At 56.5% G+C, this 12,741-nt stretch overlaps 1 protein-coding gene across 7 annotated transcripts in view; it reads right to left on the reverse strand.

The window, feature by feature from the left end:
* Positions 1-6,338: 6,338 nt before the first annotated feature.
* AP1B1 (adaptor-related protein complex 1, beta 1 subunit) overlaps positions 6,339-12,741 on the reverse strand; it is a 48,149-nt gene continuing 41,746 nt past the window's right edge. For 5 of the 7 annotated variants that reach the window (XM_014542504.1, XM_014542502.1, XM_014542503.1 and 2 more), the window contains 7 exons: positions 12,206-12,351; positions 10,401-10,530; positions 10,040-10,124; positions 9,275-9,361; positions 9,024-9,178; positions 8,387-8,395; positions 6,339-7,497 (listed from right to left, as the gene is read on the reverse strand). In XM_014542504.1, coding sequence (XP_014397990.1) covers positions 7,423-7,497; positions 8,387-8,395; positions 9,024-9,178; positions 9,275-9,361; positions 10,040-10,124; positions 10,401-10,530; positions 12,206-12,351 — 687 coding nt within the window. In that variant the 3' untranslated portion in view covers positions 6,339-7,422. The remainder of the gene's footprint in view (positions 7,498-8,386; positions 8,396-9,023; positions 9,179-9,274; positions 9,362-10,039; positions 10,125-10,400; positions 10,531-12,205; positions 12,352-12,741) is intronic. The other 2 variants (XM_005869734.2, XM_005869732.2) reach the window with 1 other exon arrangement.

Raw genomic sequence — 12,741 nt, forward strand, 5'->3', positions numbered from 1 at the left:
GGCTCCCTGCTCCGTCCGCATCCATCACCTCTGAGACCTGCAGGGCCGGCCCTTCACCAAGCGATTACGTCAGCGGCCCCTGCGCCCACAGCCGCAGCCCGGACTCTCTGAAGTTGGGGGGCAGTGGTCTGAGGGGCCCTCCCACCCTCCGGCCACGGGGGGAACTGGTCAGCACCACCCAGTGTCAAATGGCCATCGTGCAGGGAGGGGCGGACGGAGGGTGCTGAGCCCAGGACCGCCAGGTGCCAGCAGCGGAGCCCCGATCCCGGCCCAAACCCGGTGGAAAGAATCAGAAACCGGTTGACACCGCCTCCGCCCCTGCCAAGGCCCAGTGTTCCGCCTGCGTCTCCACCTGTGGTCCTGCCTCCCCCCTCCCCGGAGCCGGTGAGAAGCTCCTTCCCCGCAGGCTGGGGGAGTCTGGGGGTGCCAGCTGCCCTCCCCTCTCCGGCCTCCTTCCTGCAGAGGGGGCTCCCCATCCCTGACCAGATGCCCAGGCACCGGGGAAACGCACTTTCCCGTCTCTGCACTGGCCGGGGTTTCACTTACTGCTTGTGCCCAATGGCCAAAGCTGGAACAATTCAAGCAACAACATAATGTGGTTTTGGATTAAACCCAAATTATAAAATAAATATTTATGCCTCCAAACAGATATAATCGATTGAATAAAGAAGGATGGGTGCAGAAACACATCTCCTTACGAAAGAATTGCAATGGCTTCTGCAGCACCCCCTGCCCCGCTCCTCCCCGAGTGTAGGCTGCACTTGAGGACTTGCTCCCAGAGCACAGACAGGGGAGAAAGTCACTTCACAGCACAGAAAGCTGCACCCACCGCCTTAGCCGAGTGACCCGGGCTAAGGGGACAGTGAGAAATCCTGCCGATGGCCTGGACCTGTGAGATGCTAGGAGGTGAAGGCCACCACTTTGATCTTAAAAACTCATAATACCAGTCTCACCCTGAGAAAAACATCAGACAAACCCAGTGGAGGGATAGAGAGTCTACAAAATATCTGACCAGTACTCCTTGAAGTTACTAAGGACCAAAGGGTCCCAGGTTCGATTCCCAGTCAAAGGCACAGGCCTGGGGTAGGAGGTTCAATCCTGGCCCCGGTCGAGGCATGTGTGGGAGATACCAATTGATGTGTGTCGCTCTCACATCGGTGTTTTTCTTTCCCTCCCTCCCTCCATCTCTTTCACTCTCTCTAAAAATCAATGGGGAAAATATCCTTGGGTGAGGATTAACCAAAAATAAAAAATAAAAATGCAGTGGCCCATGAATAGACAGATTTGCTGGTACAGAGCAGAAGCCACAAAAGCATATATATGTAGTATATGAGAAAATGGCATTTCAGATCTGTGGGATAAGATGAATTATTCAGTAAATGGTGTGAAGACAACTGGGTAACCATCTGGGAAAAGAGGAAGTTGGATCCCTAACATAAAGCCCAGATGGAATCGGATCAAAATGCAAAAACTAAGATCAGGTAAGTATAGAAAGAAGAAATTAAAAGATTACATAAGAAATAATTTCAGCAAGGAAAAGGAAAAAGCAATAACAAAATGGGGAAAATAATGACAAAGCAGGAAGAAAAGGACCAATAACCACACAGAAAAACGGGCACGCCCTGGCAGGTGTCATCCCATGCACCAAGAGGTCGCTGGTTCGAGTCCCACTCGGCACATGCAGGGGTTGCAGGCTTGATCCCGCACAGGGGGTGTGCAGGAGGCAGCCAGTCGATGTTTCTCTCTCATCAATGTTTTCCTCTCTCCCTCTCCCTTCTCTGTTTCTTTTTTTTAAAATATATTTTATTGATTTTTTACAGAGAGGAAGGGAGAGAGATAGAGAGTTAGAAACATCGATGAGAGAGAAACATCGATCAGCTGCCTCCTGCACATCTCCTACTGGGGATGTGCCCGCAACCAAGGTACATGCCCCTGACTGGAATCGAACCCGGGACCCTTCAGTCCGCAGACCAACGCTCAAGAGGGATAGAGAAACTGGTCAGGGCCCTTCTCTGTTTCTTAAAAAAAAAAAATCAGTAAAAACATCTTCTTTAAACAAATATGTATTTTATTGATTTTTTACAGAGAGGAAGGAAGAGGGATAGAGAGTTAGAAACATTGATCAGCTGCCTCCTGCACATCTCCTACTGGGGATGTGCCCACAACCAAGGTACATGCCCTTGACTGGAATCGAACCTGGGACCTTTCAGTCCGCAGGCCGACGCTCTATCCACTGAGCCAAACCGGTCAGGGCCCTTCTCTGTTTCTTAAAAAAAAAAAAAAATCAGTAAAAACATATCTTCTTTTTAAAAAATATATTTTATTGATTTTTTACAGAGAGGAAGGAAGAGGGATAGAGAGTTAGAAACATCAATCAGCTGCCTCCTGCACACTCCCCACTGGGGATGTGCCCGCAACCAAGGTACATGCCCTTGACCGGAACCGAACCTGGGACCCTTGAGTCTGCAGGCTGACGCTCTATCCACTGAGCCAAACCGGTTAGGGCAGTAAAAACATTTCTTTAAAAAATATGGTCACAGGTTTGTTTGTTTGTTTTTTTTTTTTAATATATTTTATTGATTTTTTACAGAGAGGAAGGAAGAGGGATAGAGAGTTAGAAACATCAATCAGCTGCCTCCTGCACACTCCCCACTGGGGATGTGCCCGCAACCAAGGTACATGCCCTTGACCGGAACCGAACCTGGGACCCTTGAGTCTGCAGGCTGACGCTCTATCCACTGAGCCAAACCGGTTAGGGCAGTAAAAACATATCTTTAAAAAATATGGTCACAGGTTTGATTCCGGTCAAGGATACATACCTAAGTTGTAGGCTCGATCTGCAGCCCGGGTCAGGGTGATGCGGGAGGCAACCAATCAATGTGATTCTCTCACATAGATGTTTCTCTCTCTGTGTGTCTCTCCCTCACCCTTCCTCTCTCTAAAAATCAATGGAGAAAAAAAATCCTTGGGTGAAGATTAACAAAAGAGAAATGAGCAAAAATTATAAAGATAGCTCATAGGAAAGGATATACAAATGGCTCAAAAACATACAAATGAGCCCTGGCCACGCAGCTCAGTTGGTTAGAGTGTGTTCCCAATACCTCAAGGTTGTATGTTTGATTCCCACTCAGGGCACATACAAGAATCAACCGATGAATACATCAATAAGTGGAACAACAGGTCAATGTGTTTCTCTCTCTCTTTCTCCCCCTTCTTTCTCTAAAATCAATAATAATGATAATTAAGAAAATAAAACACGAACAGAGGCATGCTTAAAACACAGTCAGATACACTTTTTCACCACCAGTTTGGCACATATCAATACGCTGAGTGTGTGAGGACACGGGGACAGGCATCCATGGCTGGCTGGGAGAACGTAAGCTGGAGAGTGTTTAGCAACAGCCATCAAAATGACAAACCTTTGACCCAGCGATTTCCATCGCAGGCACTGACTGCATATGAAAGTGAACATTCTTTGCAGCATCACTTGTAGTAGCAACACTGCAGACACAACTCAACAGACATCTCGGGGGCACTGGATCCTGGTGGTACCTCCACTCACTGGAAAGCCATCCACTGTTATAAAAAGGCATTAGGACTCTCTGTGATGGACTGATAATGGAAAAGGCTCCAAGATTTAAGCTGCAGAACGGGTGTATTCCATGCTAGCACTTGTGTATAAAAAGGGGGGGGGGGGAACCACGCTAGACACCATTGAATCTCTTTGGAAGGTAACATTGATTTCTTTGGAGAGGAAAAGAAAATTTTTTTTCACTTCTATCCTTTAAGCCACGTGAGTGAATTACCTCTGCAAAACAAGAACTAAAATAGAGAATGTAAAATGCTTACACGCTCTGGCCCAGTCACTCTGGGGCTAGATTCTGCAGCTCAAACAAGGATGTCTGTAGAAGATGTTCAATGCACCGTTGCTGGGACGGGCATCAGATGGAAACAGCCTGAATGTCTGCCAGCTGGCACTGGCTAACGGCAGCCGTCCACACAGGGAGGACTGAAGTGGGTCCATTTGGACAATTAGGTAAGAAAAGCAGTGCAGGTAGTGTCTGGAGTGTGCTCCCACTTGTTTATAAATAACCCGTGGATTTGCTTTCATACGTGCACAGGATATTCCTGGAAGAAACCCAAAATCTAGCAACCAAGGCTGCCTCTAGGGAGGGAAACTAAGAACGAGGGAAGGGTGGGAGGGAGACCTCAATCCTTTGCGTGGCTGATCTTACCATGGTCCAGAATCACTCCGTAAAATAACGAAAACATTTCAATATTAAGGAATTATTTAAAAACAACAAAAACAGCAAACCACTAGTTGAAGATTAAAAATGTAAAATGAGCCCGGCTGGCATGGCTCAGTGGCTGAGGATCAACCTATGAACCAGGAGGTCGCAGTTCAATTCCAGGTTGCAGGCTCAGTTCCCAGTAGGGGGGAGAAGGGGAGGGCATGCAGGAGGCAGCTGATCAATGATTCTCTCTCATCATTAATGTTTCTCTCTCTCTCTCCCTTCTTCTCTGAAATCAATAAAATATAAAGTAAAATGAGGTCATGCCACAGGCCTTAGTAAGTGGCTGGCAGATGGGCTGTTGAATTCCTCAACCGGCTGGGAAGGCCCAGGATGCCAAGGCCCCTGAGAGGTGTCAGGCTGAGAGTGGGGAGTGCCAGGGGTGGGGGAGGAGGCACGTGATGGGTCCTCACTGAGGGGAGGGAGGGACCGGAAGCTGAAGGCACTGGCTGGATATTCCTAAGGCACTTTTCCTAGAGCCTGGGCCTCCTGCTGTTTTCCGATGCAGTGATGTGGTGGAGCCCAGCGTGGGGAACCGTCTCAGTTTCTCTCTGAGTATATTCAGATGGCTGGGTCCCATCCTGCCAGGCACCGTGTGCGTGGGAGAGGGCAAAATCACGGCAAGGTCCTGCCCACAATTGCCCGAGACCCGGCCACAGCTTGAGTTAGGAAGGCAAACTCAAGACGTCCAGTGACAGTGCAAGGCCCTCTGTCCAACCAGGCCAGCCTCTCCCCGGCTCTCCTCCTCACCCCAGGGGCTCAGTGCTGGGCCTCGTTCCCCATCGTCCCCCACTGAGGACAGCTACCCTACATTCAACTCTTCGGCGCTGGAGCGGTGCCAACAGAAAGCTCTGAGGTCCCTGATGGCTGAGCCAGCCGTGCACTCACAGGGTGTTGGGGTGGACGTCGGGCCCCCAGTGCGGCAGGAGCAGCAGACCACCAGCAGGCAGGGTAACAGCCTCTCTCCTCTAGAACTCAAAACCCGGCCCTCGCCCACAGCCCGAGGGGACTCCAGCCCGGGTATCCAGGGCCTTCTGAGCCTGGGGACTTTCCGGTGAGGTGGAGCTAGGGTTGTGCAATCGTGGGCCTAGGCTCTGGGTCCCTAGGACAGCATGACAATACACAGGGGTCGGAGGTGGGACAGTGGAGGGCCAGGTGTCCCTGCCAATGCCTGGTCCCCAGGCAGCTGGGAAGGCAGCCATGTGTCAGAGGTGGGCAGGGTGCAGGAAGTGGCTGGGGCTGGAAAGGCAAGGGACCGGCTGCTTCTCCCTCAGAAGCAGGCTGAATGCCTACCAGCCACGAGGCCCTGAGAACCCCGAGCAGCTCTGCCGTCGAAGCCCTGCCCAGGGTCTGGCTGCCCTCCCCTGAAAGCTAGGCCAATGCCAGGCCCAGGGCCAATGGAGCATCCCTGGTAGCAGCTGTCAGCTCAGTTCCCACACTCAGCCAGCTGCAGCTGCAAGGTGGCGACAGCGTGCCCAGACAGGCCTGGTGCGCAGCCTGCCCGCCAGAGCCCGCCTCCTGCAGCCACTCCCAGGAGCCTCCCTGATGATGGCAGGGAGCTGAGGGAAACCAAACCATGTCAGCCCTCTTGGCCAACATCAAAAGGCCAGACGGTGTCTGCTCGGGTAGAGTTGAAATCAAGGGTGGGAGAGGTGCCAGGGAGACCAGCAGGACCCAGAAGTCAGTGTTTAAGGACAGGGTGGAGGGAGACAGTCCTCAGTGCCAGGGAGGCCTGCAGCCACTCCCAGGAGCCTCCCTGATGGCAGGGAACTGAGGGAAACCAAACCATGTCAGGCCTCTTGGCCGACATCAAAGGCCAGACGGTGTCTGCTCGGGTAGAGTTGAAATCAAGGGTGGGAGAGGAGCCAGGGAGACCAGCAGGACCCAGAAGTCAGTGTTTAAGGACAGGGTGGAGGGAGACAGTCCTCAGTGCCAGGGAGGAGCTGGGCACAGAGCTCAGCACAAAACCCTGGACCCCAGGGGACCCACACCCCGACCGGAAGGGCCTCAGGCAGGACCTGACACACTGGCCAGGGACATGCTTGATGTCATCGTTTTTATTCACTTTCACTTTCTGAAAATAAGAGTAAACATACAATATATAGTCTCTGTTTATATATATTAGATATAGTTACTGCAGGGCTCAGAAGATCACCCTCAACCAGCTTTCAATTCTGACATTTGGGGGAAAGGGAAAGAAGTGTCCGTGATTGCCAAAAGCAGACTCTTTATTATTAAACAGCAGTAACAGGAAAACCTAATGCTCTGTCAGACACACTGACACTTGGGAGGCCAGGAGGAGGGTAGCAGACGTGAAGGAGAAACGCTGGACAGGAGGTGCCCCGCTTACCGGCTCTGGGAGCCCAGGGCCCCTCGGCTCTGGGAGCCCAGGCAGTGACCGCCCTCAGGGCAGAGAGGGAGCGAGTGGGGGTGGGAGGGGTGTGTGCAACTGCCAAGGGAGCAGGGGCCTGGGCAGGGCTCTGGGAGCGTCTGCCTGGTCTCCCCATGCTGGTCAGCTCTTGGGAGGCTGTGGCCCAACAGGCATGACTGCTGGGCCTCGGCTGGATGGACGCAGGGAGAGAGGTTGGGGTGGGGAGGAGGTGCAGGTCATGGGAACCCCTGATTGACAAAGCAGCCCTCCTGGTACCAAGGGGACCCTCCACGCACACCAGGACAGCCTGGCAGGGCCCGTCCCACTAGAGTGGGCAGCGGGGGAGGGTCGCTACCACCAACCCCAGAGAGACTGAGGGGCAGGGCGCTTCCTGGGCTGGGAGCCTGAGGAGGGAACTTCGCACTTGCCCTCAGGCACCAGGAAAGGAAGAGAACTCTGGGTCTCCCTGTTCAGCCTCGGTGACCGCTCTGGCTCTGTCTCCTTTGGTCTCCTCCTCACTGACCCTAAATGTCAGCAGCAATGGAAGAGGGGTCCTCCAAGCCTGGGAGAAACTGAGATTTCGCTCCAGGAGGGGGGCCACCCTGCCCTGAGGACCCAAGCGGGCCCTGCAGTCAGGACCAGGAAGCCCTGTGGGTGGCCAGGGGCCTTGCCAGGCCCCTCCTGGGAGGAGGGACTGTCACCCCACAGGGGGCTCCTCCATGGGCTGGCAAAAGGCTGGGGTGGGCCCTGGTCGGGGCCTCAGTTCTTGAGGATGGTCTCGTAGGCCTGGTACACGTGCTGGGACACCTCGGGTGCTCGACACTTCAGGGACAGCTGCAGGGGAGAGAAGGCCGCACTCACTCTGGGCTCCTCTCCGGGGCTGTCACTTACTAGGCTGGGAGGGAACACGTGGGAGGACAGACAGGGTGGGAGCCAGATGGAGGTGTGGTGTGCACACGTGGCTTGGTGGCAGCAGCGTGGCTGGGCAGCTGTGTGGTGAAGGAGAGGGGGCGGCCGCCGCAGCCAGCCGGGTGTGGACCAAATATACTTGCAGCCCACACACCTGCTGTCTGTCAGCCACGGGCCCTATGGCAAGCAGCGTGAATCAGCAGCCGGAGGCTGTGAGGGAGGCCCAGCCCCCACCCTGCAGAGCTGCCTGGCTCCCACAGCCATGGGAACTGAGGTCCCTGGGGAGGTATTGGGGGCGGGGGGCAGGGAGGGAGCAGGCTTCTGCTCTGGGAGATGGTGGGGGCGCCGGGGGTTCTTCCTGATTTCTTGCACAGAAAGCAGGTACGCCAGAGACTTGGCCTCAGCTCTAACTGCAACAGGAGCTGGAGAGCACAGGTAGAGGAGCCACAAGTGCCACCACCCCTTCTGCCAGAATTGCTGCTCTGAAGGGTGCAGTTAGGAAGGGGGAGGGCAGGTGGCACCAGAAACCAGCAGCAGTGGCCCCAAGGGGCACAGTCTCCTCTAAGGGCTCTGTGCACACTGTGTGTGCTGGGAAGTGGGGTACCAGCTCCTCAGAGGGGGCCACCTGGTTGGGAAGCAGCGGGGTGTCAGCAGAGGGCAGCTAGCTCTCCTGCCTGCAGCCTGGATGGGGACCAGCAGAGTGCGGAGGCCAGGAGAGCCGGGGGTGCATTGGAGCCAAGCCAGGAGGTGGGGTGTGCAAGGTGTGGCTGGGGAGGACGGAGGGGAAAGAGGAAGAGAAAAGCAATCCGCTAACCTCCAAGTCCTGCACCACGGGCATCAGCAGGGAAGGTGGACATGCAGCAACCAAACACAGGGAGACGGAAATTACCATCACTGAAGCCACCACTGCAGCCTTCACCCAACCACAGAGCCAAGGCCGCTAGCGGGGCCCGGGGAGCAGTGTCTGGAGGGCCATGCCTGCCAGAGACTTGGGTGCAGGGGAGAAGCAAAGCCCGGTGCTCTCTGGGGCCTGGACCAGCAGCCTGGTGTCCAGGACAACCACGCACTACACAGAAGCCATGTCCTGACGGGGTCTGACTCAAAGGCTGGGAAGGACAAGCTGCTCGGAATCACCATCCTCGCAGGCGGGCCCTCAGGCAGGCCACTGTGCCGCCTCACAGCGCCCAACTGTACAGAATCGTCTAGTCCAAATCACCGTCCTGAGACCCAGCTTGGTGTCTTATTTGGGTAACTTGATGGGACTGAGTTGAAAGCTTTCTAAGATCCTTTAGGGACAGAATTCTGATGCCCATTCACACCAGCCTCAAAGGGACTCCAGCCTGGCTGGGCTAGTGTCCTCCATCAGAGCTGCCCCGGGACCTGGGGGTGGGCAAGAGAGGCTGCCCAGGACAGAGGCCCTAGGCTGGCAGGGCGGGAGCGGGGGCCCTCACCATGAAGTTGGGGTTGCCCGGCTGGATGCGCAGCTCCGCCAGCACCCAGATGCCATTGGTCAGCTTCAGGGACTGGTAGAGCATGTCCTGACCCTCCACGTTCCTCTTGGCGACTGTGAAGATGTTGCTACTCTGCAGCCGGCTGCTCACGGCCTCTGGGGGTCAGAAGGCCCCCCAGTCAGTGACGGGGGAGGGATTGGGTGTAGGTGAGGGGCAGTGTGGATGGGTGGGGGGGTGCTCAGGAGTCCTACCCGCATTGAGGGGACAGTCTCTGATCTGGAACTGGGCTTCGTTCTCATTGGGAATGTCCTTCCACGTGGCCAGGAAAATCTGCCGGTCTGGGAGGAAGGGGGAGAGAAGACGGACCTTGGTAACTCATGGCCCCGGGCAGTAACACTGAGCAGGAAACGGGTCTGCCTTGAAACAGGACAGGCATGAGCTTTGCTACAGCAGCTCCTGCCTCCTGAGCAAACCCTCCGCCCATGCTGCTCCCAAAAGACCCCGGGCTTCCTGCTTCGGGGCCTTAGCTCTCCCCCCAGCACCCACAGATGCCTCCTCCCGCTCTGGCCCTGAGCAACCTGCTCGTTAGTCAGCCTGTGTTACAGGACTTCGGTGGTGACTGACACATGAGGGGGGCAAAGTGCTCCGCGCAGCGCTGAGCTGGAAGTGAGTCCTCTGGGCTCTGGGCTGAGTCGCTCAGGGGTTCCAGCCAGGGCAGAGGAGATGGGCATCAGGTGTGAGGCATGGCCTGGGCTCCCTGCCTCGAGGGCCCAGGGGACAACTGTCTAGAGGCCAAAGGCAAGGCGGAAGGGCAGAGCTAGAGAACCTAGGAGTGAGATGGTTCCTGCGCGGCAGGCCTCCTGGTGGCCACAGTTGGCCTGACAAGACCCTGGCGGCCCCCATGGAAGTGTGCCCGTCAGTGCAGGCTCAGCAGAGAAGCTGGTGACTCACAGGTGCTGCTGTGGGGCAACCCATCCATCTATTCCAGGAGCCCCAGGGCTGACTTCACGACTCACCCATCTTCCCGTCCTCCACAAAGAGGATGTGCAGCGGGTACAAGGTGCTGAAGTAGAAGACATCAATGTTGTTCTTCACAGCCACCTAGGAACAGGGGGCCCGAGTCGGTCCCTGAGCCTGGCCCCCACCTCTGAGGCCCAGGAAGGGCCCACGCCCTGTGCCCCAGACCTGATCAGATTCCCTCACAGGCCTTCCCTGGGAGCCATGCCCTTTGTCCCCTCTGCTCAGGCCTCCTGGGCACATGTGTGGCCAAGAGCAGGACTCCACACACACACAGCACAGGCCCAGACCGTCCCACCAGGCTCCCCGCAGGGTGGGTGTGCGGGTAAAGACGAGGGGCGTGGTCCCGCCGGAACACACCTGGAGGTTGTTCAGAGGCTCCATCTTCATGACTGAGCCCACCGTGTTGAGAGGCAGGGAGATCTCCACGGTCTGGTTGGGGCTGAGCGGCGCATGGACCTGGAGGGGGGCAGCGGGGGCCAGACCAAAGCTGTGGAGAGAGAAGTCCCCGTAGGGACGGCAGGGGAGCAGGTGCTGACACATGGGCTCCTCCAGCCCCAGAGCCGGGGCACCGGTTGGCAAGAAGCCTCTCCTGCAAGCCGGCCTCATGCCAGGCTCAGGCCCAAGCCAGAAAGACCAACTTCTGACCCTGACCCTCCAGCCCGCAATGGCCTGGCGCAGACAGGAGCAGAGTGTCAGGCGGCTGCAGGCTTGAGCCCATCTCTGCTCCTCTTTGTCCTCTGGGCTAGGCACTGGGCAGACACAGTAAGCACAGCCTCGCCCTGCCCCTCAGAGCGCTCCATCTAATACCTGGGTCTACACTTCTTCAAACCTGAAAACTCCGCGCCTGCCCAAGTTGCTGCTGCCCATTCCCATCTCCCAGGAGGGAGCTGACCATCCCAAGTGACACAGAGGAAAGGCCTGCTTCTAGATAAAGCAGCACAGGGGCCCATCAGGAGGACCCCAGGCGTGTGAGTCACCCCAGCCACAGGCTCTGGGAAGATATGTAACAGTTATGATGGGCACCATGAACTGAGCATTTGGAATTACACCAATCCCTATCCTCATAAAAAGAATGACAGGTATAGAGTCTCCCAGCTTCCGGGACACACAGATTCAGGGAGGGTGAGTGGCTCTGCCTGAGACAGAGCAGGAGATGACTGGGAACCGCAGGCCCTGGTGCTGGCCCGGCACTCCGGGCTTCCGGGGGCTCCACCACAGCTGCTGCGTGACCTGCTGAGCCCAGGCCATCACCTGCTCACAGAAGAGGATGGCCCTGACCTCCCTGGGCTGCCAGGTGGCTCCAGGGAGACAATACTTTGAAAGCCCTTGGCATAGGGCCTAGAACTTAGGAAGCTCTCAACACACAGTAAGTTTGTTTTGAGTGATCACAGGACCACCCCTTGGAGCCTGGAGTGTCTGTGGCCTCCAGGGTCACATGAGGGTCAGTGGGAGAGCAGCTGCCACCCTCCCTGGTATGACAGAGGGTCAGGACCCCCTGGCCCGAAGGCTCTCCCTGAGGAAGCAGCCCCTTCAGTCAACTTCTTAGAGGCTCAGTTTGCTCATCACTAGAGCTGCTCAGGAAGAAGAATCATCAGGAGAGGCTGCTCAGTTCCCCGGGAGCTCGGGCCTCGCCGGCCTGGTGCATGGAGACCCTCATGGTGCCAGATGGCAGACCTTCCCCCGACCCCCCGTGCAGGGGACCTGCTGGGGATGAGGAGCCTGGAGCAGCCACCACTCCCCATCAGCCTTCTTAGAGCTGGGAGCAATTCAGGGCTGGGAAGGAGGCCCCAAGCTCCTGTTATGTGGGGTGTTGCCAAAGGCAGGCTCCTCGGCTGTCAGTAAAACACCTCTTCGGGCAGGGGAGGAAGGCAGTGGGGTGTTGCCAAAGGCAGGCTCCTCGGCTGGAGCTGGATTTCTGTCAGTAAAACACCTCTTCGGGCAGGGGAGGAAGGCAATCGAAGGGGAGAAACCCTACCCCTTGGCCCAGTACTTCGAAGTCCACATTAAGAGGTCACTGGGGGAGAAATCAGACAGTTTTGGTCTGAAGTGTGGTTGTGAGGAACACCCACCTTCACCAGGAAAAAGGGCCCAGGCCCCTGCAGCCTCAGCTCCGACCTGCAGCCACCCCAGGGCGCTCAGCAGGCTGGCCGGGGGGCGCTCACCTGTTGCGGTTGAACTGGATGGCGAAGTCGGTCATGACCTGCAGGGCCTTGTTGGTCAGCTGCAGGTCCATGGAGATGGAGCCCACCTGGCGGGTGAAGGTGCCCAAGATCTCCAACCCCTTGGCTTTCATGGCGGGGAGCCAGATCTGCAGGGAAGGCGGTGGGCAGGGGCTGCAGTTCGCCATTTCCCCAACAGCCTCCCTGAGAGTCCTTCCGCTCTCTCCCCTGCAGGGGCCTCCCTGCCTTTACCACCAGGGGATGACAATGTGTATCTCAGCAGGAGAACAGCCCTGCAGGGCCACCCGGGGCCACCACCACTGGAGCAGCTCGGGTAGGGAAGTGCTTGGTGTGCCCAAAGGCTGGCCCAGATTCTCAGAGGAACACTCAGGAAGGAGGCCGAGGAAGGTGAGGACAGCCTCCTGAGGAGCCAAGGAGGGCCACCCGGGGCCACCACCACTGGAGCAGCGCGGGTAGGGAAGTGCTTGGTGTGCCCAAAGGCTGGCCCAGATTCTCAGAGGTCAAAGAAGGAACACTCA

Source organism: Myotis brandtii, unplaced genomic scaffold (assembly GCF_000412655.1).
Source record: "Myotis brandtii unplaced genomic scaffold, ASM41265v1 scaffold303, whole genome shotgun sequence".
Lineage (NCBI taxonomy): Eukaryota > Metazoa > Chordata > Mammalia > Chiroptera > Vespertilionidae > Myotis > Myotis brandtii.